Raw genomic sequence first — 26397 nt, 5'->3', positions numbered from 1 at the left:
TAGATGAAGCACTGACACGTTCATGTTTGTTCATGAGGCTATTTTAAATTTCAACCAATGGTGCAAAATGTCCTCCAAAATGAGCCATGCTTGGGCAACTAAGTTTTTCATATAATAAGTAAAATTTGGGAGGGATTAATGGCATTTGAAATGCCAATTGCCATCCCCCCGTTGCCCGCCCATCCGTTACAGTGCAAAACATTTTGAATGCTTTGTGTCTGAAATGCATCATAACCCAGACTTAATGGAATTCTTCCTTGATTTATTCAAGGTCAAAGCTCATCACTCCCATAGTCCTTTGCATTGTAAATCGTCCTCTCAACGTGTCTGTGGGAGAATTTGAATAACTGAACATTTCCTGTGGCAGTCGTCTAAATATCAGTATCCACCCGGTGAATGGTGATTTTGTGTTTGTAGAAAACAACACCAAGACATTCTGGTAGACGAATTCAGCCAAATACAATCATCTGTATTATGAGCACATCTTCATTTTGTGTTTTCAACTGAAAATTTCTAATAAACAATATCCCCCACTGAAGCAGGTTACGAACTCAGTTACTCTATTAGTGAGCAAGCAGCAGTGTTTTCAGTAAGTTGTGTGAGATTATTATCAGATACGGTACCAAACACTCTGCTTGATGGGTATGGCATACTGGCACTCATCCAAGTCCTGACAAACACATTTCTGCCCACAGAGAGCGAAATACAGAATGGTGTGGCGCTCCATCCAAACAACACACCACTATGACTAATGACTGTCAACAACACGGTTCAAATCTGATGCTTCGTAGCCAGGTGAAAGTTCCGTTTGCTGCACCACCAAACTTCCCCAACAACAAGTCAACGTGCAGCATAAGAAAATTCATTTAAAAAAAATATATTCTACCAGCTCATTTGATGCTGCAAGCATTTTTTCAATCAAGCAATACAACGGCAATTAGCTTCCCATGAATGATTTGTTTCTCAAGACACTCTCGAGTGCTGCTTGGAAAGAAACATGTAAATGAAGACATTCCCATTTCCTAATATTAGCAAGGCAAACTAAAAAGAAATAAATAAGACTAAATAGCAAAATTAGCAAAATCAATATAGTGTTTTTTTTTTTTTATCTCTTCCTACAGCTAAGAAGAGCTTTGATCAACGCTGAAGATTGCAGAGTCAGTCACTTAAAAACTGGCCATCTCCAGGGATTTCTTTCAGGGTTGATTAAAGATACGATGCAGATAACCGATGGTATTTTTGAGAACGGAGATAAGTAAGTTGGGTGGTACTCCATCAAACATGCACTTTAAGAGATGGGATACAGGACATAGGCACAGGGAGAATAATAAGCATGCCTTAAAGTAAGGGATGGATGTAAAACACAAACAAGTGATATTGCAGTGCTGCACATACCTAGGCTGCATATTTATTTTTCTATCTACTGGTCTGTGTTTATTGTGTGTGTATTTCACTAAAATAAAATCGGATAATGGTATGTATGCTGTCAGAGTGAACTTAATCTTGTATTCAGAAAATGAGAACAAAGGCTGCATAACGTGGAAAAGGGTTTGGAACATGATCACAACACACACACAAATTCCAGACAAACAGCACAAATAGCACAGTTATTTAATATAGCATAGTCGCACTCCCTGAACAAGCGCCACTCATTAAGAGTATACAGCCACTTTTCACAGTGCACATTATGAAGCAGCTGCTGTATTTGTGTTCAGATATTTTAAGCTATATTACTTCACATCACCCGGAAACAGCGTTGGGGCCAAGTTCACGTCACTAATTGACTTTTCAGTTCTGCCTCATTGTGAATTGGTTATGAACTATCAGGGTCTTTTAATTAATATAAATGTACTGATAGCATACAGCCAAAAGAAAACACACTGGCGTTTGAGAACTTCTTCATACTGTATACAATGACAGAATAGTTATGAGTGATTGCCAAGTGGACTGTGCAATGGATCAAAGCCCTAAAACACCTTTTCTGAATGATTTTTAAGGTCAATTTCTGCAACATTTTTAAAAGGAAAATAATCTGTTACAGCGAAATGACAACTGAGAAATTACTTATTTGAAGCTGACAACACTGATAAATATTTGAATAATACTGACAACTGACACAGAGGCCCAAACAAAGCAATACTTAGGCACAAACCTCAATCCAAGCAACATTACAAGAGGATATGTTACATTACTAAAAGCCTTGTGTCCATCCTTAGACTGTGTATGTAACCACACATAATGGAAAACGCATTTTCTCCAGATGCAGGGATAGTCACACACACACATACGACACCTAACAAAATGTTTTCTGTCCTCTTGGAAGCCAAATTGCCTTCAGAGACCACTGAGCAACTAATGACACTCTTACCCTTAACACAACTTTTTATGCATTCGCTGCTCTCAGAACAAACATCAGCCACAGAAAGCAAAGCAGCACCGACAACAACGGCTTTTCTAACCATTCATAACACTTCAGAAACAACAACCACAATATTAACCATCTCACAGTAGCAAATGTACTGACGCCAAGTGTCCGTTTCAAATACACCGCACAGGTCACATTGAAACTGAGTCTCAACTGAACTGAACGTAAAAGAAAGCGACAGGCGGTCAGATCTTGCAGGAAAAATAACACCAGTCAAGTGTGCAGAATTACACCATTAAGATGAGAGCATCTGGCTACTTACTGTGGAGAAGTTCACTGGGTAGCAATCCTCTCCTCGAAAGGTGCACTGCAGTAGCATTTCACCGATGTCATGACCTGTTCGGTTATAGAAATCAGTCATGTTGAACAGTTTGGGCTTGAAGTTCTGGAAGTTTGCCTTATCCTTAAGGGCAGCGAGAACCTCGGGCTCAGCCAAGTGTGGGTTTGCTATTTGATAGTTATTGTTGAGGAGAGCCAGGAGCTCTCCCACATGATAGAGGTCATTTTTGGTGATTTTGGAGAAGCGGAACTCATTGAGGTTGCAGAAGGTAACTGCTGGGAAGGTGAGGTTTGTCGCCGCCACCTCGTCCAGTTTGGTGACGTGAGGATACTCCAGGTAATATGACACTCGATCCATGCAGACCAACATCAATAAGCCTAGAGAACCCAGAAATGAAAGAGTCCAAAGAAATCGACGGAATGTCATGTGCCCATAGGCGAATATGTGACTCATGCCATGTAGGGTGGAAATGTTAGCGAAAGCTTGCAGGTTGGAGGGCCTGACGCTTTCAATGCTTTCCTCTGAGCTTCCTTTCATGGCTGTAGAGTGATGCTCAGCACTATCTTCCAAAGCACTTCAGGTTAGAGACTTTGCTTAGCAACAGGAACAACAGAATTCAGCGAGGAGTGTTGGTTTGGTACACTGCTTCTTTATTTCCTCAAGGAAGTGGCAATGTTGTCAATAAATAGTTTCCTTGAAATGGTTGTCAGTCTCTGTAACAGTTTTCTCTTCATCACAGTTCGCATTCCATCGGTTTGTCAGCTGTTCCTGTTGTCCCAGGTCCCCCCTTTCCTTTCAGGCTGCTGTTTTATTATCTCCAAAGCTGCCTCTCACACTCCCTGCTCAGCTGTCCTTTGTAGCGCCACCAAACACAATGAGAGAAACACCCACTTCTACCAAAACGCAATGCCTCCTGATTGCTGAGTGGTGTGAAAAGGAACAAGAATACAAGAAAAGAGAGAAGAGACGCAAGGAATAGAGCGCGAGATGAGGGGGGAGACTGCAATGAAAAGGGCTAGCGTTTGGAGAGAGGTGCTAAGCCTCAGCAGTCAATGGGACCCTTCCTCCGCCAATCGCAGAGAATGCCTCTACATCGCTGTGATAATGGGATGCAATGGTTTTGTGAATGAAGGTAATAAAGAGAGAAATGGCTCACTAGTCCCTCGCTGTCACCTTCTTCCTTTTTCCCCTCGTGCCTCTTTTGCTCTTCGCTTTTTCTTCCAGAAAGGAAAATGAGGGGGTCAGAGACCTCCGACCAGCCCACCAATGTGCTTGACAGCCGGCGTTCACAGATTCCGCGGGTTCCACTTCCTTATTTGCACAGATCCTCAGTTAATAAGAAGGACCACCTCTTGATGCTTTATGGCCGCCCCCCACCAGCATAACCACTAAAGCCGCTTCAAGACCCCAAAGCTTTAGTCCTGATAACATACAGATTTATATTCTGCCGTGTGGAGCCTTTCACTCTCTTTCTCGCTTCCTCTCTCTTTCTCTCTCTCTCCCACCACTCCCCCATTTCTTGCTCTCTCGCTCTCTCTCCGTTTCTCTCTCTCTCTTTCAGTCTCCCTCTCTCTCCCTCTTCCTCTTTAGTAGTCAGGATCCATCCCACTGCTGAATGGCTGCTTTGCTTGTGTGTCTGTGCTCACAAGGGAAGTCTCAATCTGGACACCACCTTCACCGCGTTATATTCTCTAAACTGCCGCTCTGTCGTCAACATGATTGCCGGCAAAGAATGCCACAGGTTGCATGTTTATGGTATTAACATGTGTAATAAATAAACGGTGTCATACAGTGTTCTAGAAATGTCCAAACTTTCACGTTTTTATAACAAAAGAAGGACAACAAATGCATATTTTAAGTGTTTCTTAATTAAAAAAAATAAATCATAATATCATTAGATTTAGTAATTTCTTATGACAGGGTGAATTCTTTTCCCTTTTTCTCATTTGAAGTAGTAGTGTGTTTGCAAAAGCATCCCACAGTCTGGCTAAAGCAGTCCTAGGACATGCTTCGTCATGCGTGACTACATGGGAGTTTAGGGCTTGACCAGTAATGGAGTCGGTGGTTTTATTGGGGTTAAAAGTTCACCACACCACGCTGAGAGACATTTTAATTTCTCCTAGGACCAAACAAGATTATCACTCATTGGCTACCCGGGGACGGCTTATTATCATAACAATAGGTGAACTGCCAAGGATAAAACCAGAGCCCTTCAGGATTTAATCAATATTCTGCCTTAGTAACCAAGCACAGGGGACCATAGCAACCACTACCCACAATACCACAGAGGTATGTTATTCATAAAAAAAAAAAAAAAAACTTTCTGCAAATCTGCAAACTGAGATAGGCAATGTCAGCCATACATTGTTACAGTGAGGTACAATTTGAAAAAAAAAAAAAGACAACAAACAAAACAGGATTAAGACATTTTAAGAACTCATAACACTATGACGCCTCAAATATATCTAATTCTACCCCTTGTCAAAATGTCACTGATTCAACTATAATGTCTGAATCTAGTGGTTTACTTGCTATTCTATCCATATATCAGAATGTATGAACTTCAGCTGCACTCCTCTGTATTCGCCTGATTGAAAATGATTAATGTGCTAAAAAAGACATAGTGATGAATGACGCTGCGCCCGTTTCTCACACGAGACCTTCACTGAGTCTTAATGTGTCTTCATTCATACACAGTGCCAAGTACTGCAAGTCAACGAGGCCAACAAACACTGACAAACTAAAAATCCTTCAGCACAGAGTCACGACATTGTCTAAAACAGAAACAGAGCATGGAATTGGCTGAGGGCTCCTGGTACTTTATACATACTAGTGTACAGTGACAAGAAGTCATTACTAGACTGTAGTGCTCGCTGCACTGAAGAACACTGAAGCCAATTTTGCTGTTTGGTGAAAAGGCATCAGCACAAGTTAAGCAATCCACACTCAAGCTCATCCCAAAGGACTGGACCTGGTTGTGGAGTGGAGTGTATTTGCTGGGGGTTGATTACAACCTGACCTTACATACCCCTGAGGTTACGTATCCTGTATCCTGTGAGTGAAAAAAACAATTTCACATAATTGCAATTCTCATAAAACCAAAAATGGTGGAACTCAACAACAAGGGCGTAGTAAAGCCCCCGGACAATAAAAAGTAGGAACATGCTAAAAGTTATTTTAGTATAATTAACTAAATAATTAACTTTGCGAGAAGTTCAGCATTTTGCGAATACTTTGTAAAAGCAGTACACTGAGCTAATCCAACAGGCCCACCAACACACACTGTAGCACTTTGCAAATCTTCCACCAGCAGCGGTGGAGCGAAGAAAATAACTGTGTGTGTATGGTCGGTTTCATTTGGAAAGCCCTGCATCTGTACAGCACCTTGAATAACAATGGCCCTTCCCCAGTACTTATGCTGCAGCAGAAGGGCTGTTCTCCGCTGATGGACACGTAACATTAAATCCATGTACTGCAGAGCACACACCAACTCCAGTTTTAAAACAGAAACAGTTAACCAGCAGCGTAAATCAGCGAATTACATGTTTATTTCATAATTTCCGTACAGGATGAAGACTGTAGGCTTAATGCAGTTTAACATCTTTAAAAAGTGACCCATAAATCCATCGAGCTCAACAATCAATTGTTTCACTTGCAGCTAAGTGGTCAAAGGACAGGAGTCAGCGGTTTGAGGCAAAATATATTTTCAATTATACTTAATTGATCACGACAACCGTGTAAGACTTTAATCAGTGGTGTCTGGCAAAAGAACGTTGTTAGTGGGGCCCTTTGGGTCCTATGGGTTGAGGGGAGGGGCCTCTGTGGATCATCCCACAGATAATTGATCAGTTTGGGATCTAGTGAATTTGGAGGCCAGGTCAACACCTTGTGCTGCTTTTCATGTTTATGTTTTCTGAGTTGTTCCTAAACTGTTTTTGCATGTGTGCCTCTGTCAGACTGAATCCTGCTGGGGATGGCTGCTGCCATCAAGGAGTGTCATTGCTATGGGGTGGGGGTGCCTGGTCTGGTCTGTAACATCCACACGAATGCCAGGGCCAAAAGTTTACCAGCAGAACATTTAATTAGAATACACATACAAATATTTATTTACATCTTGATACATGCTAAATATCTAACTTACAGTGATTTTCATCAACACTGTTGCATGAATCTGCATTCTATTTCCACGTACAGTAAAAGAATGCAAATCCTGTTCACGCTGCATTCATTTCCATTCTCTTTACATTTTGGTAGCGGCGTCCCGTGTACACATTAGCAAACCTCTATTCCAAATTCATACCAGCAGGCTTCGTTGCAGATTGCCGTATTCAAGAATGCACAGCATAATGCAGTGAATAATAAGGAGGGGTAATATTTGAGGCTCGTCAGATCTGGGTTAAGGACTCTGTGCTATAACTGACACAACGCAATGAGCGTCATAATAACTAGTTCAGATATGTTTTAAAAAAGCATATTAATATGAATTTAAGACAACCTGATATTCCATTATAAATAATGACGTTAAACTGCACTAGCGGTTACAGGGTTGTGATCCCTAATGAATCTAAACAAGAGCCACAAGCTTCTGTTGTTATGATTTAACAACTTAATGATTTATGTGTGCACTTACTGGACACAATACTAAATAAAATGACTTTTCAGACTGTAATCTGTTCACTTCCACTGTTCTCCATGTTTGATCATATATCCATAACCCTAACCCTGGACACTAAGCTTACATTTCCATGTTTTGTATTCGATAGCGTCCATGGATACAAATATCCCATTTATTTAATGATTTAGAGGTTTGAAAATAATGTATCTCAGTTTGGATTATCTTTCTTCCCTGCACCACAGTAACAAAATATAATCTGTGAAACAGTAACAAAATATAATTAACTAATTTGTGTAGATGGATTTCAATTTCAAATTTCTCTGTTACACTGATCATGACTTGTATGAGGGCGCAGGCTTGTTATCACTCACTGATGTCTTTAGTTCTGCTTCTCTATTTACTTTCACCCCTGTTTGGTTCAGGTTTAGGGAACCAAACTTGTTAAGTTTAGGAAAAGATCGTGTTCTTTCTTCTGTAAAAACACACTTTCTAGTGGTGCACGGGGCCTGTGCAAAAGTCACTGCCAACTGAAATACAAATAACATTTATTTTCGAAGTAGTGCTCTGTGTATTAATTATTACATAAAAGCGTTATTTTGGATAAAAAACTTTTGTTTAGCAATCCCGGGAATGTGACCAAATGCGAATGTGAAGGCAAACTGAAACCAAGATTCCTGAGAATGAGAGGAAAGAGAAATGCTTCATTTATATCAGTTGTGTTCTGACTGTACAAGATTATCAGGGTGATTGCTGTAGTTTAAATTGGAGGGTACATAATGTATATTTACTAACAATGTGATTCATACCGCCGCCCTGGTTGATTTGTGTATGCTGTCCACAAAACTCCCAACCTTTTGAAAAACACTGCGCTCTAAACAAAAATTAAACCCAATATGACAAGTGAACGTAAAAATAGAACAGCACAGTCGTTCCTACTCTCTGTGTGACTCTAAATGGGGTTGGATATTAAGTAATGTGCTATAATTACTGCAGTTCAGCAAAAATCTGTGTGACAAGCAAACCGCCCCGATAAGATGCAGAGCTAAAAGGAGCAATTACAGTAAGTCATTCTTTGTGAAGCACAAGTTATGCAGATTTTCAAAAAGCACCTCACAGAACAGATTACCCTGTTAGGAACTGAACGCAGCATTAAAGCAGCTGGCATTTAAGAGCACATATATCACCAAGTTAAGGAACGAGCAGCAGAGATGCAGCACTGGACTGGATGAGGCAGTGCCAGTATGAAGATGCAATAAAACCACCAGAAAACCTTTAGAACTGCCCCAGCATCGAAGCACTTTGGTATCATTTATACAAGATTCAGAAGTTTGCATTAACACATTCAGAGCAGTTTTTGAATTCTTATAAGAAAAAGGTGGAAGTGAATCATTAATGCAAACCTCTACTGCACTTGTTCACTGTTTAACATAAACTGAATGCTGTTTTGTCCTCAAGGTTGACCTCAAGGTCCTCAACCTGTGCATTTGGCAGCTACAGATCTATCACTGCTGGTACCAAGCCAAGCTTTGTTCTATTAGGCTACAAATCCTGCAGAAAATAATAAATAAAACAAACACTTCTCAGAGCCTTCCGCAATATGTCTGATATGAAAGGTTGTGATAAACACAACAGCCGACATTCTTCGTTTTCTGTGGCAGTCGAGCAGATTTAGTGATGTAGCAGATGTGCACGCACTCACCTTTTTTTTTTTTCCTTCTTCTCTTCACAGATGAAGCAGCCAAACAGGACAAAATCTGCCAGACAACAGAGAAAAAGATGGACCTTCATAATCAATGGGTGGTTTTAAATGTGTGTGGCAGCTGTTGCAACTGACCTTGCATAAATGCAGTAAGGGCCTATTCAGAAGTAAACTAGTGCTCAATGTGTGCTTGTTGAGAACAAAAGTGACAGGGGAAGAAAAGGTTCAGGACCCTGGACACAAAACACAGGACTGGCAATGTATTAGGAGGAGAACTGGCACTAATGATACAAATGGTAACACTGATGGGTCACTGATTGCCACAAATATACCCATTTCAAATTGGGGAAAAAAAAACTTTTAATAACAGTGAGGATATGTCAAAAGAGTCGTTGAAGACAAATAATCTGGATGGGTTTCTTTTCAGCTGTAGACTGTTATACTTCACATCGCATAGGCAAAATATATACACCAATCAGCCACAACATTAAAACCACCTTCCTAATATTGTGTAGGTCTCCCTTGTGCCTTTAAACAGTTGTGACTCATCAGAGAATGGACATGGTCCTTCTGAGGGGGTCCTGTTGTGTCTGGCAGCAGAATGTTGTTAGTGGGGGCCTTTGGGTCCTATGGGTTGAGGGGAGGGTCCTCTGTGGATCATCCCACAGATAATTGATCAGTTTGGGATCTAGTGAATTTTGAGGCCAGGTCAGCACCATGTGTTGTTTTTCATGTTTTTTTTGTTTTTTTTTTTAGTTGTTCCTAAACTGTTTTTGTGTGTGTGTCTGTGTCAGGCTGCATCCTGCTGGGGATGGCTGCTGTCATCAAGGAGTGTCATTGCTATGGGGTGGGGTTGGTGGTCTAGGTGGGTGGTACATGTCCAAGTAACATCCACACCAATGCCAGGCCCGATCGTTTCCCAGCAGAAAATTGAACTGTCACAAGATGGTCAATGTTATTTACTTCTCCTGTCAGTAGTTTTAATGTTGTGGCTGATCAGTGCATAAAATATTAAGAGCACAGGAGAACAGATTTAGTGACTAGATTTTTTGTGGACTATGCTCTAAATATCTGCAGCTTGAAAAGACACTTTTAAAAAATAAGTCCAGTGTAAATTTCCCGAGAGTCGGATTTACTACTCAGCTACCGTAAGATTGTAAATTAAATGGATGCATCTCAAAAATGCATGCATGCTTAGAGACAGTACAACTATGGTGACCTTTGGCATGATATAAATGAATGAGCATGACAGTACCTTTAACGCTTAGAGAGATGCGTGATAAAAGGCATTTGTGTTCAGTTTCTTTCCAGCGCCTTGGATCTCATTGATCAAACAGATAAAATGCTGGTGAAGCAGGAGCCAGGACCTCCAGTATATTCTAACGGATCAGACAAGATGGATACATTTTTCAATTGTATTATTGTCTAACATCTTTAGTAGTGTGTTTTAGCGCTAGGAAATATCTCACTTTATGTTCAACCAAACCGACAAAAATGCAATAACATTGTGGGAAGGAATAAAAAGTAAAAGCCCTGCTTGAAAGATAAAAGACAGTGAAGTTAAAGTCAGTAGCTGAGATGTTTTATAGTTACAGCAGCTTCTAATTGGTCCTCGAACATGCTATTAAATAACTAGAAAAAAAGATAAGCTGTTACTCCTAACATGTTAAGATGTCATGTTTTCATCCCAAATAAAACAACAAGAATGCCTAAATAAAAACATATATATAAAGGCCTATCAGCATGTAAAACTTACATGTATTGGGAAGTTCTACAAGGAGTCCATGGTTAGACGTGAGATTAAAATATGTAAATTAAGATATGTAAGATATGTAAATATACAACCCTGCTCCAACAATCATACACCACAGTAACACCAACTAAAACCAAACTAATTCTTTGTACAAAAGCAAGAGGGCAAAGAAAACAATCAACAATCACCAGCTACCAGCACCGTACCCTTACTGATTTTATGTTTGGGAGCACACCCAAACTTTATTTTGTGAAGGGCGTTGACACAGAACTAAAATACTGCTTGACATTTGCAATTACAGGCAAATAGGATTGAGGAGAGAGAAAATAGCCGACGCACCAAATAAATGCAGTTTTATTTAAACAATAAAGTATTCTTTTGTTAAATCTAGACACTTTATTTATCCATTATGCTTTTAGTGTCACTGGAGTCTAATCGGTGTCCTGCGGGCACTTTACCAATCAACTAAACTTGTATATTTTTTGGACTGTGTGGGAGTAAGCTCCCAGAGATAATCCACACTGGGCCACTTGCATTTAAAACTCCACCACACGGCTCCACCTGGCCGGCAGGTTCCCCCTCTTCCTGCAGGCAGCAGCCCCGACCGCTGCGCCACTGTGCCGCCCAGGCTACAGCGCAAAATCCATTATGTTAGAGTGAAATTGGACAAAATGAACCTGGGGCTTTTGGGGCTGGGGTGAGCGCTTTAATCCAGCCCTGCTCATAATACCATACATTTTTAATGAGCACAGCCTCAGTGTATATTAATCTGTCTAAAGAAGGCACATGCCCACATGTGGAACGGTGGACATGACTGCAAACGCTGCTTAAAAGTGTTTACCAGTAAATCTTGTAATATTTAAGCCTTCCCACAGGTGTAATACATTTTATGAGGTACATGGGAGATTAAAGTGGTTTACAGTGGAATTTAAAGCAGCAATGCTACTCCACTTTTCAGTTTTTACCGAGCTTTTAAAACTAATACCAGTGCGCCACCTAGTGGAGACATTTATTACGTGCAACAGTGTAAACGCCTCAAGGTGGAAGAAAGACTTCAAGGCAAAAAACAAAAGCGTTACTTGCCTGAATAAATGCATGTTTGAGATGCCTTTTAGCAGCGGTTGTTCATCTTAATTCGTCATATCCGCTCCAAAAGCAAAGCAGGTGAATTAAATGAGTCGCTAATTAAGCTAAACTATATAAACAGCTGAAGGCGAGCCACAAAACTGGGATAATCACTCCTAAACTACTCGACTTTGACGCTTCAAACATGGCTAACGATATATCCAAAAAGAAAGGGAAAAGCTCTGGGGAGAAAAAGGCGAAAAGAAAAGCCAAAAGAAGAGAGACTTACGCGATGTACATCTATAAAGTTTTGAAACAGGTGGGTGAAGAAAGCGCGACGAGTTCTCTTGTTTCCGTTTTCCTTAACCCCGTCTTAAACGCCCCATTTTCCACACACGCAAACACGCAAACGCCTTCAGGTGCATCCGGACACTGGGATTTCCAGCAGAGCCATGAGCATCATGAACTCCTTCGTGAATGACCTGTTCGAGAGGATCGCCACGGAAGCGTCCCGGCTGGCCCAGTACAACAAGCGCTCCACCATCACCAGCAGAGAGGTGCAAACCGCAGTGAGGCTGCTGCTGCCCGGGGAGCTGGCCAAACACGCCGTGTCTGAGGGCACCAAGGCGGTCACCAAGTACACCAGCTCCAAGTGAAAACTTCAGCGCACGCATATGGCAAGGACTTCAAACCTGTCAATAAATGGTTTTGTAAGCTTCAATAAATGCACAAAGAGGATTTTTTTTCTTGTCATTTTTTCCCCCACCAGCGAAAAAATGTCGGTATCGACCACTAGATGGTGTACTTGCACATCTGTCAAGTCTTGCAGACTTGCAACTTCCATGAGTTTTGTCAGACCACCACTGTGTATGATATTCACAGTAATTAGCTTCAGCATATATAAAGCTGTGGGATAAATTAAAGGATTATCTTTATTACACATATTAGCTGGAGATTTATTGTCCCATTGTGCAAACAAAATTGAGGACGTGTACATTATTAGAACAACCCACATGCACGTGGCCTGCAGTGTGATGATTTATTTATCCTTGCAATACCTGGATTTACTTGTGGCTTGCAATTTAGGTAAAAAAAAGTGTCTTAAGACAAGAAATCCCCTCTTTAACTGCATTCTTATGGAAGTAAATCAAAACAGCAGTCTGCTACTTTTGACTTCTGAACTATATTGAATATCCCACCCAACCCACTTAAATTATAAACTGTAAACATCTGTATTGCACCATATGCAGAATGTCCACATCTAAAAATTACCAGAGCAACGTTTCAGTACTATAAACTGTACTGATAGTACAGAATATTTGTTTGAGCTTGGTGCACGAAATAAACTCCCACGTGTGTGTATTTTGTCAGTAATATTACCAGAATATGCACGAACATAATTTTTTAGAAGATAAAGAAAAATTAAAATATGTTTCTATAGCCTTATCATTCTAATAACGGCATGCAAAATATGCTTAAGATGTAAATACCTATGTCCATTTTTTCAGAAAAACATCTCTTTGAGTTCTTATACCTGCCTCAAAAATGTATATCATCCTCATCCATTCTCGTCGGGCCAGAATCAGAGGATGCACCTGTGTTTCCTGACACAAATAAAGGAGGATGCAGTGAGAGCACAGCAGCACAGACAGGTGGGGGATTAAACAGGTGGCTGCGACGTTGAAAAGAGCAACAGAGCTTGATCAGAGTTTAGTTCCTGTCACTCAGGTAATCTCTACTTGAGTTTTTCATATTATGAATCGAGACTTCATAAACATGAGAGCCAGTAGATACAGTACGACCTCAAATAATACAGGTAAAAGTTCGCAAACGGGGCTGGCCTATCAGTTAGCTTAGCTAGCTGGGTGCTAACATTAGCTAGCTATTAGTTAGCTTAGATACGCTAGCTATCAGTTATCTTAGCTAGCTAAATTGGCTGTAGCTAGCTAAGGTTAGTAGCCTAACAACTTGTTAACCTCAAAATTTAAAAATATTCGTCACAGTTGTTATGTTAACGTACCGTCTTGATACATGCCATGCTTTTAAACAAAAAAAGTGTTGCTTTATATTAACAGGTAATTTGAAAACATTTCCCAAACAAATAATCTACGAAACTAAACTACGATTGTTAAAATGAAGATGGCGACCGGAAGTGACATTAACCTTTACATTTGTAGTCCAAAACAACAATATCAACAGGATATAACGTTATTATTGTACGCAAGACTTATGACTTTTGTTTTTTATAGTAGAAAAATTTAATATTATATTTTTCCAATATTTAATTTGGAATTTAAGGGTTGATATGGGTAAATTAGATCTGAACAAAAAAACCATGTTATGTTTTGTTCTGGTTTGGGGGTTGTGTTATTTGTTTGTTTTCTAATGTAGCCTATTTGCCATAGCACTCTCCAACTTGGAGTTTTTCCATTTTAATTTTTTCAGTTTGAGAAAAATCAGATACATTTTTATTTATTTTTTAAAAAAAGTAACAATCACATGCATGTCAAACATTGTTTAGTATACTTACATTAAAAAATACAGCAATATTCAGATTTTTTTGGTAATCGTTTTCTGATGAGGTTCAGGCAAACCCTTATTATCCAGTTAGCTTAAAAACTGGACATATTTGTAAACGAACAGAGGAAGTAATGCCACATTGTATCCGTGTTATGCATTTTAATCAGTTTTGTAGAAGACAGCACCTTCAACTTGAATAGTACTTGATTACGGGATAATGACACTAGCGTTTGCATCAGTTCAATCTGCATAAAATGGAGCAACTGATAAAGGTCTCTGTAATTAGGACGGTGTTTACATCAGGCTTTACATACACCTATTAGAATGCACTTATCAACATCCTACAAAGCCAGGCTCCCTGTGATAATGCAGCTGAATGTGACTCCCACCACTGACTGTTATTGTTGAGATTCCCATTTCAGATGCTTCCCAGCATTCTTGGCAATGATATGAAATCTACAGATGTTATTATGAGGGGTGATTCGGTCGTTGATGGCAGTGACTTTGTTCATGATTATCGTAGCCATTTAGGTTTTGTATCTTGCAACCTTCCCCATATCCCCTCTCATGCCCGTGCCTAGTGGTAGTCGTCGCAGTCTCCTTTAGGCAGACTGCTATGAACACATTATGGATGGGTGCATTAGTGAGTGATGCAGAGCCCGGGATGGCTTGCCTTGTTTTCATGTGAGAGTGCATCATTAGAAAATGTTCCACTTGGCAGGGAAGCGCGTATTAACTGCAACCGCAATGAAATGAGGTTGTGATAGATGGTTAAAGTTATACAGGACTATTAGGTTGAAATATGAACCTCTCAATTGTCATGATGAAACAGGGGGCTATTTGCGTGGTGATCAGTGCATTGAGAGACAATTGGAATCTGCAAAGACCGATATAATACATTAGAGGTAGAGGGGCTCAGAGCTAAAAGAGTACAGAAAAAGTAATCACGCTCCCACTGAATAGTTTGGAGCTACTGTTCAATTCAAGGCTCTATAAATTCATTTAGGTTCTTCACCAACATCTCGAGCATTGTGATGAGCTCTGGGGAAGATTTGCAAACAAGGCACCTTGTCTAAGCCCTGTTGTGGACTCTCATGAGCAGCGTGTATGGAAGTGAACCAATGTTGATTGGTCATCAAAGGAGCTTTAATAGCATCAGATACTCAAAGCAGACTGTGTGTGTTTAACTTAATACCCCATGGACCACAATATCATACTTGTGTAGATGTAAATCGGAGCCAGTACACAAATGCATAAATGCAGCTACGAGCTCCTCTTTAGATATCGCCAGCAGCCAATTAAGCATGCTCATTATCTCTTACCACGTTTCCATGGCGACCTACCAGTTATTTCAACCGCCAAAATGCAAACTTCACACCCGGTTTCTTCTTTATCTCCCTAAATGTGATCTGAAATGTGTAAATTGCGTATTAATTGCTCTCTTACCAGCACACAGTCGCCCAAATGCCAGACATGATCTTGCTTCTCCTGATCAGAATAAGATTAAATAGCACACGAATCATGAAAATACTGGAACACCTGATGAGTACCTGAGTGCTCTGATGGCCTGGTGGTGCTCTCTCCAAACTTAGACTGTCTTTGGGTGCTCTGACACTGTCTTAAACTAACAGCAGATCCAATTGCAAACCCATTAGCATTTAATATTACTGTAATTACTGTGTACATTTCATTATGTTCTCAGTATATTAAATGACTGCTCAGTGTGGAGGGAGGGCTATAGTTTAATCTCTTTCTGTATTACTGTGTGGCACAGTACTCAAAATAGCATTAAGAGCCACATAATCAGAGGGAACTAATTGCCTATGATTGCATAAATGAAGTGCTTCGCTCTCATCAGCGCCGGTGCTGATGTCCAGCCTGTTACCGCCTTGGGAAAGGAAGGCTGTTGACCACAATGCAGAAAACCTCGGAGAGGCAGCTACTGGTGGGTAATGTGAAGAAACCAAAGATTTAATATGTCCACGGGGGGCTGTGAGGGCAGGGGGTGTTACCACTGCTGCTTCTTTTTTTTTTTTTTTCCGTTGTTGTCATCAGAGTTGCCTCCGCTCCACAGAGAGGGAGGAAGAAAAAAAAACGAAAAAAAAAACACGAATGCCCACCATTTGAGAAATGAATTTATCGAAGTGGCTGTCTTTTTCCCCATTAGTAAGTGTTTAGTTCAGCGTTTTAAATAATTGCGTTACCAGGAATGATATTTAAAATACATTTGGGAGTCAATGAGGCGGGAAAGTGCCTACATGTTTTGCTGATGACACCCGGGCCATTTGGAAGACATCAAAGTAGAGAGGAGGTAGCCCAGATGCATATTATAAACTCATTATGTATATCATTTAAAAGGATGTACTCCAGCCGCAAAAACAATATTCCTAGTCTCTCTCTGGTAATGTGTGTTTTCAAAGTTGAAACTCTTACTCGCCTTCAGTTTAATGTGGCATCTATTACCAAACTGTAACATAAAATAAATGACCTTGATTTCCATACCAGAACAGTCGTTAAGGTACAGATGAGAGGCAGCCATGCTTCTGTGTTTTCAAATGGGGAAGAAGGTAAAACCTCTTCGTCAGTATCATGTATTTCTCCACCTGTGGCGCAAGCCTTGCTCTCTGCCAAGCTTGCAGACATCTCCATGGACTACAAGATCCTCCCCCCTTAAAATATAACGTTTTAATCCATTAAATACGTATATTAATTAGTTTAAAATCTCAAAACTGTCCATTCTGGGTCACATTTGAGAGCTATGAAAATCTATCCTTTGTGTCTACACAGCTGAAAGATGTGTTTTGCTACCGGGTGGAATTTCTACCCCTGGAAAATGGTCGTCCATCAGTCAAAAGAGATGTTTGTCAGATGCCTAGCGAGTAGGCTTAAGAGGCTTAATTATGCGCCGTCCCTCCGCCATCAGAACACTACACGTGGGGCAGAGTGACACAGCGGTTGCCAGTCATTCAGCCTAATGTTCTAATGCAGGGAGCCATGTGGATACATAAAATCCATTAAAGCTCTTGGAAGGGGGAAAAAAAAAACCCTGAGCACAAAAAGACATTTTGCAAGCTACTCACAGAGGCTTTCTTATTTGCTCTTTCTCTAAGAAAAATGTCAAGGCAATATTTGACCTTAAAAGTTTGCCAAATGTTTAATACGTTTTGAACTTAATTGTTAATTTAAAAGTGACCATTTATCGACTGTTTATTCTTTGTACTTTTAGAGTAGAAGAGGTGGAAACACTGAAAATTTGGGATTTTATCTACTAAAAATGTGTAAATGAATGCAAATATTGTGTGATCACACCGAAAAACAACAAGCACTAGCCTGAGCTTGGGTTTATTCCACTCATTTGATACTTGTAGCCTGACAGAGAGCCTTCATGGCTTTAACTTTGCTGCAGGCAGACAGGAGAGGCTTGAGCGGCTGCATGTGAGACATAAAAATAGCATTACTTGTCACACTGCAGGGAGGGTCTCATGCCGAATATCAAAACAACTCTGTGAACCAACCCTATGAACAGCCGGCGGGCACAAAGTGGACACCAGCCAGAGAGGGTGAAACGACAACAGAAACAGAGGGACTGGCATCTTCTAGACAGTCTCCCCCACTTAGTCATACACATCTAACACAACCACTTTTCTCCTTGAGAGGCAAGCCATTCAGCATGTCGCGAGGCAGCTTTGTCTTCTCACCCACGGCCTTGCGTTCACTTGAACTTGACAAGGACATGCTGGAGAGGCACAAGTACAAGAGGCAGCTTGCCTCCCATCACCTCAGCAGCTACATGCTGAGGAAGGAGGCCATGGACAGAGCGCTGTTGAGATCCAGCGTTGCCTTGCCACCAGCCGTCTGCCAAGATGCGGTCATCCAGAACGCTTTGTATACAGGAGACCTGGAGGCTATGCAGCGCCTTTTTCCTAGAGGATCCAAAGCAAACCTCATCATTGAGCCACAGGGAGGGGACATGCGATGGGTCCCCAGAGGGGAAGGTAAGAGACAACATCTGTCTTCATTAGGAATCTATTTATGAATGCATGTGATTGGACATCCAAAAATAACTATTTTAACAAAAAGACATTAATTGTGTTGGTTTAAAATCACTAGAATATGTAACTGAGCAACATGGGTGGGATGCATCTCATGCTAAGCTAGTATTTAAAGACGCAGTAACACTATATTTATAGAAGCAGCACAAGGCGATATTTATAGAAGCGTGACTATGTCAACCAGGGACCTGGGAGTCACCTGTTTGTTTTGTGCAACAGAATATTAATCCATTAGATTCAATAACGGCCCTTCCATTGAAGACTAGATAAGCTGGGAAAAGACAAACATTTTTAGTCTTGCAATGGCTTGTTGAGGGCTGTAAGTTAGAATTCTGGACGAATTTATAACGTAAAATTGGCAACATTGCTTATAATGTCTATCCAGCATAATAATGTGTTACTTCTTTTCTTTTAATCCAAATGCACTTTGTCCATTGATTTCAGTGCAATAGCTGGAAAAATAGGCAGGTTGCATGTGATACGCAGCCATTGGCTCCAATGAAGCTGCGCTGGCGAGGTTCACCAGGTCAGCCAAAATATCACATAACACCTCCCTGAAATAGCCCTGTCTGCACAAACAACCTACATAAGTGTTTCTACAAGAGAAACAACACAACCAAAAAAAAATAACCATGGCTTATGTAGCACCTAAAATAAAGTGGCATAAGCCAAAGAACTACCGTGAAGACGTGATCGCCACGGCCAAGGCCACGGGTTGTGTTCTGCAGTTCTGGAATTCACTGCTTGTTGGCGACGCGCTGACTGTTCTCAGCATTGTGGACGACGACGAGTATGGCTCCATCATTGACGCTGTTTTTGACACCAGCAACATAGAGGAATGGAAGAATTTCAGGTTTAACTACAGAGGCTTGAGTAGGTTTTCCAGCACTTTTGATTTTCAATTTTGCCTATAGTGTAATTTACATCAGAGAGCAGTGTGCATGACAGAATGTCTGTTCTAAATTAACTAAAACAAATCCCTCGCAACGCTTATTAACAGCGGCGCTAAGGCTTGATCTTGTGGCCTTTATACTCTCTGCTGGCAGGACTGTGGTCGCTGACTTATGAGCAGGAGCTGACGACGCCACTTCACATCACAGCTGGTCGAGGATTCGCGGACTGCCTGAGCCTCCTGCTGCAACGCGGGGCCAACGTAGAACTGGCACCTGGTGGCACCACTGCCCTGCACGAGGCCTGTGAAAACTGCCAGCCGGAGTGCACCAAACTGCTGCTGATGCATGGCGCCAACGCCAATGCTGTATCAGAAGACGGCCTAATGCCCTTGCACCTTTGTAGAAGCCCTGAATCCCTTGAGTGAGTAAAGTACTCCAGTTCCTCATACTCAATCAACAATGCCACCAAATGGAGAAAGTGTGCAAGAAACAAAACAAAACATTCTGTGTGTAGCTTAAACTGTATTCTGCATTTGTGTTTGCAGATGTGCCAAGTATCTCCTTCAGTATGGCGCAACAATCAATGGGCGCACTGTAGATGAGGATGACACCCCCCTACATGTGACGTCCAGGAACGGTCTCCCAGAGCACACCGAGCTCTACCTGCGCTATGGAGCCGCCGTGGACAAACAGAACGACGAGGGCCTCACACCCCTGAACGCTGCTTGCTCGCAACCACAGGAGGCAAAGGACCTGGAGCGTTACTTCAAGGTGTGCCAGATGCTGCTGGGTGCAGGGGCCGACATCCACACCATGGACCAGGACAAACGCACTCCTTTGCACATGTCCTGTAAGAATGTAAATCCAGACATAGTGGATATGCTGCTGGCTAACGGTGCCAGTGTTAACGACATGGACTACGGCGGCGAAGCTCCCATGCACAACATCCTGAAGGTGGTGTGCTACAAGGTTTCCCATCATCCCGAGAGGATCGTCCGCTCTTTGCTCAACCATGGCTCTATTCGGGTGTGGCCTGGCGCTCTTCCCATGGTAGGGAACCTAAGATAAATCCATGCACAAGCGTCTAATATGGGCTAATTCAGTCCTGATTGGTTTATAATAATATACTGTATTTACAGTATGAACCAATTATTCATCAAGGTGGCTCATTTTGCATAATTAGCACATGTAACACCTTGACTACGAGTCTTGAAACACAACGCAGTTCGTTGCAATATTCCAGACTTCACAACTTCACATCCAAATCATTACCATTCCATGACACAACATGAAGTGTTGCACTCTCTGCGGGAAACAGACTACAACTATCAGTGAACCCACGTGCACTAGACAAAATGCCTGGTTCCTAATTAGGCAAGTGTTAATAGGAGATTAATTAGCACTAATTGCATAATTTCCAGTTAAACCCCTGGAGGGAAGACCAATCTGTTCATTTCACAAGTGTTTAATTACTTTATTTCTTCAGTTCTATGGAGTCACACGCTTGCTCATGAACTTAAATGATGATTGTATGCATCCTATTGCTTTCCTCTGAGCCGCTATGTACCGTTTAGGTTTTGAAGCACTGCTCTGCGTCTCCACGCACCATTGAGGTTCTCCTGAATGCCTACAGTCACCTCAAAGTCACAGACGCGTGGGTTGAGTCCGTGTCTGCAGAAGTGTTTAAGGCAAGCTCTTTAAGTTATTAACTGATGAATAGGGTTTAATCATTTATTTTTATATTTCTTTGAATTGTATATTCGTCTCGGATGTTTTTATTTTATTTTCATGCCCTCAGATGTTACATGTTTTATGCTAGTGTATCTCAACAGCACTATAATTAAAAATCCTCCAATAGAAACCATGCAAATTAAATATTATTAGATAGTTTGTGGCTATGATGTTTAGTTTGTGTAGTTTTTCTTATATAAGAGGCATTTAAATAACACACTAATCAAAGAGCAAAGTCAATAAATATCTCAGATTGCAGGAAGGACTATTAGCAATAGACTACAATACTTTAATTACGTTTGTAATTGGTGAATATCCAGAATAGCTAATAGTAATTCTCTTATTCATTTTGATAAAGATGAGATATCAGTGCTTTACCAAATGAACTTAATCTGTGTTTTCATCCAACCAGGAGCACAAAGAGTTCTACGAGTCGATCTTCTCCTTGGAGATGACTCCTCGCTCCCTGCAGCACTTGGCACGCTGCAGGCTCAGGACCTTCCTGGCGGGCCGATTACACAAGGTGGTCCCTAAACTTGACCTGCCTACCTTCATTAAGAATTACTTGCTGCTGGAGTACAGGGGGTATATACACTGAAAACACTTCTCAACTATACACCAACATTAGTAATAATGATAAGTAACAAATAATGACATATTTTCAGGTAGACACAGGCTTTACATGTTGATTTATTTTATTCTAAATCAATGCTTCAGCACACTAACATGTTTGAGTTTGCACCACAAGAGGGAGCTATAGACCAGAGCTGATCAGATATATATTAGGTATGCAGCTGTATGTTTTATATGTTTATTTATTTTTTTTGTCACGACTTTTTTTTTTTTTTTTTTACTTATGCACTTGATGATAAAGAGGCTAACTTGTAATTTTATACACAACGATTGTCGTAGTTTGATGTTAATGCGCACAGTAATTAGGGAACGTGTTGTACATCGAGGACTGCCATCAAATATTTGCGTAACTGCTTATTCCCACCGAGATGATTGATTTGTATCAAAGCTAGAGCTTGATATGAAATAAAATGTTCCGCCAAGACCGTGTAATCTGCTCAATGTTTTTCTTATTATTTCCTTTTTTTTTGTTCCCCCAGAAATGGCTCTAATGTTTCTGCTACTTAGTGTTTACTGGTTGGTTTTCGATTACTACGTGATCTTGGAAATATAAAAGTGGAAAAATAGCAAGTAACAATTTATGTTTAAAAAACAACGAACATTTTTTTTTTATATCCAAGAAGCAATTAAGTTTACAAAAGTTTTTGAAAGTGATTTAAATTCAATTAAATAATTGGGTTAAACGGCGTTTTGTAATTTGTGCTTTTATTATGAAAAGGTTCTTCTTTTATCCGGTCATTTAATTTAGAAAGTTTATTCAAATCTTTCACTGAACTGAAAAAAAATATAAAAAATCTGTTGTTTTTATATTTGACATGTAGCCTTCACATTAATATTTCCATATGTGTTTTGTCAATTCACTTTAACTGGAAAAAACTATCTAAATATGCCTTTCGTGACATCAGGTTGTTGGAATAATGTTTTATTAGACCCATCTCAAGCTTTTTTTTTAAAGAAAATAAAAGACTGGGATTGTGAATGTTCTTTGACGTGACTAAATTCGTTAATACAAAGTGTGAAGATGAGCAGTGCACCGTCAGAACAGCTCAGACAGAAAGAGAGGAGTAGAGGAGCTGGGCAAATGGTTTCAGTAGATCAAAGAGAGGTGCTGCTGAAGTCACTTGCAATTACAAGAATTAGCCTGGCCTGGCCCTCCACTGCTAATCAGAGTCGGTGGTGATATGTTTATGTCCTCATGCAATCAGACGACCAGTTGGAGAGCCCGGGCACCCAGGACTCAATAGGGCTAATCATCATCAGTCCCCATTGCCATTTAAAAGGTGAGATGATCTGCGATTAAACCAGTGCTTAAAGAAAAGAGAAAAGTGATTTTTTTCTCTCTTTCTCTCTCTGTCTACATGAATTTTTGATCAGGGGGCAAATTACTATTCCCAAAACGCAGAGCAAAAAATGTGTTATTTAACTTTAAAAAGGAAAAAAAAATGAAGATATTTTAATTGACGTTTGATCTGTAATCGTTTATGATTTCACAGCGCTTAAAATAAATTCCCTCGACTTCAAACAAAGTGGAAATCCGCTCAGATTTGACTTTGGCCACGGTGCGTCCGTGCCCGCAGCGTCCACACTGCAGTTGACCTCGCATAAACGCCTTTTATCTGGATCTAATTTCGCTCGGAGTAGCTCTCCGGGGAACAATTGTTGCGGCACTTCTTTTTTTTCTGAAGCCGAACGCATTGTTTTTAAGCCGCGGAGAAAGGCACGGCGAGCGGAGAAACATCTGCCTCTCCTCCCTCCTGACTCTGATGCCCATCGGCCCCAATATTCCAACAAAAGCCACCGTTGTTTTACGCTGTCCCTTGAATTCGGAGTAATTACTTATCATCAATCAAAATTAATAATAGCTGATTGGGTTGGTGTGGTCAACGATTATAGAAGGGGAAGGGCTGGAACAGTCTCTCACACCGTTTTGCAGTCAATGGTGAACCTGGCAAAAGGGGAGGAGGGCTGGGGGGTGCGACTCGTCTATTTGGTCTCCACTGGGAAACTACCGCCTCTCAAGACGGCCAAAAAGTCAGAGGCTGAATAAGGAAATGAAGCGTAATTTGAGGAAGATGGATGAGCCCCCAGGGAAACACCCCCTTTTCATTCCTCTTGTATTGCAGATGATAACCAATGCGCTCTCGCCCTCTGTTCCTGCGCGCGCACACACACACACACACACACACACACACTCGCACACACACACACGGTGCCTGAGCGGAGAGGGGCGGAAGGAGGAGTTGGGAGAGAGGGGAGAGGTAGATAGATAGAGAGAGCGTGTGTTTATGTCTCAGTGTGTGACAAATAAGAGGGAAAAGGTAGCGCTGGGGCACACAACAAAGCGCCCGAGTGACTCACGCATATAGAGTGCAGAGATCCGGAGAGGCAGTCCACTCCCAGGGATGACAGCACGGCACAGGATCTACTTTCAATTCACTCTGCCTTTGAACTGAAAGTTTTGCGCGTCGCCGAGGAGAGGACATCTGCCGTCAAGTTTTTTTTCGCCAAATAAACGCGTTTGCCTGCACAATGCAGAGACCAGGCGGCCAAGGGACGGCGTTTTCAATCGACTCCCTGATAGGGACCCCTCAGCCCCGACCGGGACACCTGCTCTACACGGGCTATCCTATGTTCATGCCGTACAGACCTTTGGTTATCCCACAAGCTTTATCCCACTCGCCTTTATCGTCTGGTATACCTCCACTCGCGCCGCTGGCTTCTTTCGCGGGACGGCTCACCAACACGTTCTGTGCCAGCTTGGGACAGGGGGTGCCGTCCATGGTGGCGCTCACCACGACGATGCCAAGTTTCTCGGATCCCCCGGACAGTTTCTACCCACCGCAAGAGCTCCCTGGCCCCCGTTTAAGCGCAGCAGACCCGGGAGCGAGGAGACAGGAAAGTCCGCACTCTGATGAGCTGCACAGCCGAGACAAGGGCTCAGAGCTGCTCAACTTCTCGGAAACTTTCCAAACAATATCAGGTAAGCTCAGTCTGTTTTACTACGACTTCATCTTTATCGTTTTTTTGTCGCGTAAAACGTTATCTCTGTGCGTAAAAAGCGATAAAGCAGAGTTCGTTTTTGATGCTTGGAGAAAGTCTTTGAAGGTGGTGTCGAATTGGAATAAACAGTGAAGGTGTCTTTGCACAGCTTTGCCACTTTTATTTGTTGGCAGAAATATTAACGATGCACCATGTATCATAGTCTAAATCCTGTGGATGCAGATGGATGAAGGGTAAACTTTACGAGGCAGCTTTATTTCACACATTTATTATTGAAACAGGCTAAATGTGGAATTATTTCTGAACTGATCTCCATGGGGATGTTATTAAAAATGAACTGGAGACTGCTTAATCCAATTTTGACATAAGTAGAATGATTCTGTGTATAAATTAAATATTAATATGTTCTAAGTTGCCAAAAACGTACCCAGTTGTAGTGAAAACTTACAGAACAACTAGGTGCAGCTGAAATGATCCAATATAAGTTCAGCTTGTGCTGCCAGTTTAAAGTAATAGGGGTTTTTCTAAATTTTATTTTTTATTCTTATCATTTTCTTGCCTATTATCTCTCACGGCCTTCCCAAATACGCACTGACTGATGTCTGAAGACGTGCGTAATGGTCTCGTTTGACTTGCAGGTTCATTGTGCTGTTAAGTGATTGAATGTCAACGTTTTCCTTCTTTCTCTCCACATTTCAGGTGAGACCAAACTGTACAGTTCAGACGACGAGAAGCTGGACCTCAAATCCGCAGACACGGTTTGCAGCGACCGGGAGGACAGCTCTGCAGACAGCGAGAACGAAAGTTTCTCGGACGGCAACAACTGTGGCCCCCTGTCCCAGAAGAGCAAACTAAAAACCGGCTCGCAGGAGGCGCTACCGACCGGCAGCTCAGCGGGGAAGAGCAGGAGGAGACGAACAGCTTTTACCAGCGAGCAGCTGCTCGAACTGGAAAAGGAGTTTCACTGTAAAAAATACCTTTCCCTGACTGAACGCTCCCAGATCGCGCACGCACTTAAACTGAGCGAGGTGCAGGTGAAGATCTGGTTTCAGAACCGCAGGGCCAAATGGAAACGGATCAAGGCCGGCAACGTCAACAACCGGTCAGGGGAACCGGTGAGAAATCCCAAAATCGTGGTGCCCATCCCGGTGCACGTCAACAGGTTCGCTGTGAGGAGTCAGCATCAACAAATAGAGCAAGGGACCAGGCCATGAACTCAGAAGAAGATTAAAAAAAAAAATACTACTAATAAAAACACTTACATTGACTCTACTGATTTGTTGAACGCATGAAGCACAAAAAGGAGGATTCAGTTATTTTGTCTGAGAGGTGAGACTGAGCAGAGAAGAGGATTTCGCTCACAGACAGATCAGTTATTTGGCAATATGCTGTCATTTTTATTTATTGTTGTGTGAATATGTAAATATAAATCGGTAAAAAAACAAAACAAAAAAAATGGTACAAATGGGCACTATGGGATGCGACTGTAAAGATTTTTTTAAGTATTTATATGTGGGGCCAAAACGTTCTGTTGGTTATGTGCATGTCCTCATTTGGTGAAGCTATCCCGGATTTTTTGTTTTTGTTTTTGTGTTTCGTACAATTTGTTGACCACATTTTGCATGTAACTTAAGACGTTTTACATTTATTTTTTTGTTTGTTTGTTTGTTTGAGAACCACCTTTGACAGCTATTTGTGGAGAAAAGAAGAAGAAGAAAAAAAAAACGATGT

The 26397-nt window shown here is 41.3% G+C and overlaps 3 protein-coding genes across 4 annotated transcripts; all 3 read left to right on the top strand.

The window, feature by feature from the left end:
• Nucleotides 1-11999: 11999 nt before the first annotated feature.
• h2bk1 (H2B.K variant histone 1) lies at nt 12000-12575 on the top strand. Its single transcript, XM_084546603.1, has 2 exons — nt 12000-12156; nt 12257-12575. The coding sequence occupies exons 1-2, from the start codon at nt 12043-12045 to the stop codon at nt 12491-12493; spliced, it is 351 nt and encodes a 116-aa protein (XP_084402729.1). The 5' UTR covers nt 12000-12042; the 3' UTR covers nt 12494-12575.
• Nucleotides 12576-13549: 974 nt separating this feature from the next.
• Nucleotides 13550-22169, top strand: asb10 (ankyrin repeat and SOCS box containing 10). Of its 2 annotated transcripts, none has more exons than XM_084547474.1 (6): nt 13550-13565; nt 17830-18352; nt 19456-19723; nt 19848-20352; nt 20877-20990; nt 21446-22169. In XM_084547474.1, the coding sequence occupies exons 2-6, from the start codon at nt 18028-18030 to the stop codon at nt 21629-21631; spliced, it is 1398 nt and encodes a 465-aa protein (XP_084403600.1). In that variant the 5' UTR covers nt 13550-13565; nt 17830-18027; the 3' UTR covers nt 21632-22169. The 2 variants fall into 2 exon arrangements, with proteins under 2 accessions (XP_084403600.1, XP_084403599.1); XM_084547473.1 differs by lacking the exon at nt 13550-13565 and adding an exon at nt 16244-16302.
• A 1972-nt stretch (nt 22170-24141) lies between these two features.
• On the top strand, nt 24142-26068 carry gbx1 (gastrulation brain homeobox 1). The gene is made up of 2 exons (XM_084545669.1): nt 24142-24646; nt 25366-26068. The coding sequence occupies exons 1-2, from the start codon at nt 24196-24198 to the stop codon at nt 25878-25880; spliced, it is 966 nt and encodes a 321-aa protein (XP_084401795.1). The 5' UTR covers nt 24142-24195; the 3' UTR covers nt 25881-26068.
• The last annotated feature ends 329 nt before the right edge of the window (nt 26069-26397 follow it).

This window comes from Chelon labrosus (assembly GCF_963514085.1).
Source record: "Chelon labrosus genome assembly, chromosome: 6".
In the NCBI taxonomy this organism is placed as follows: Eukaryota; Metazoa; Chordata; class Actinopteri; order Mugiliformes; family Mugilidae; genus Chelon; species Chelon labrosus.
Note: the sequence above shows the minus strand (reverse complement) of the source record. Positions and strands in the feature narration are given on the sequence as shown.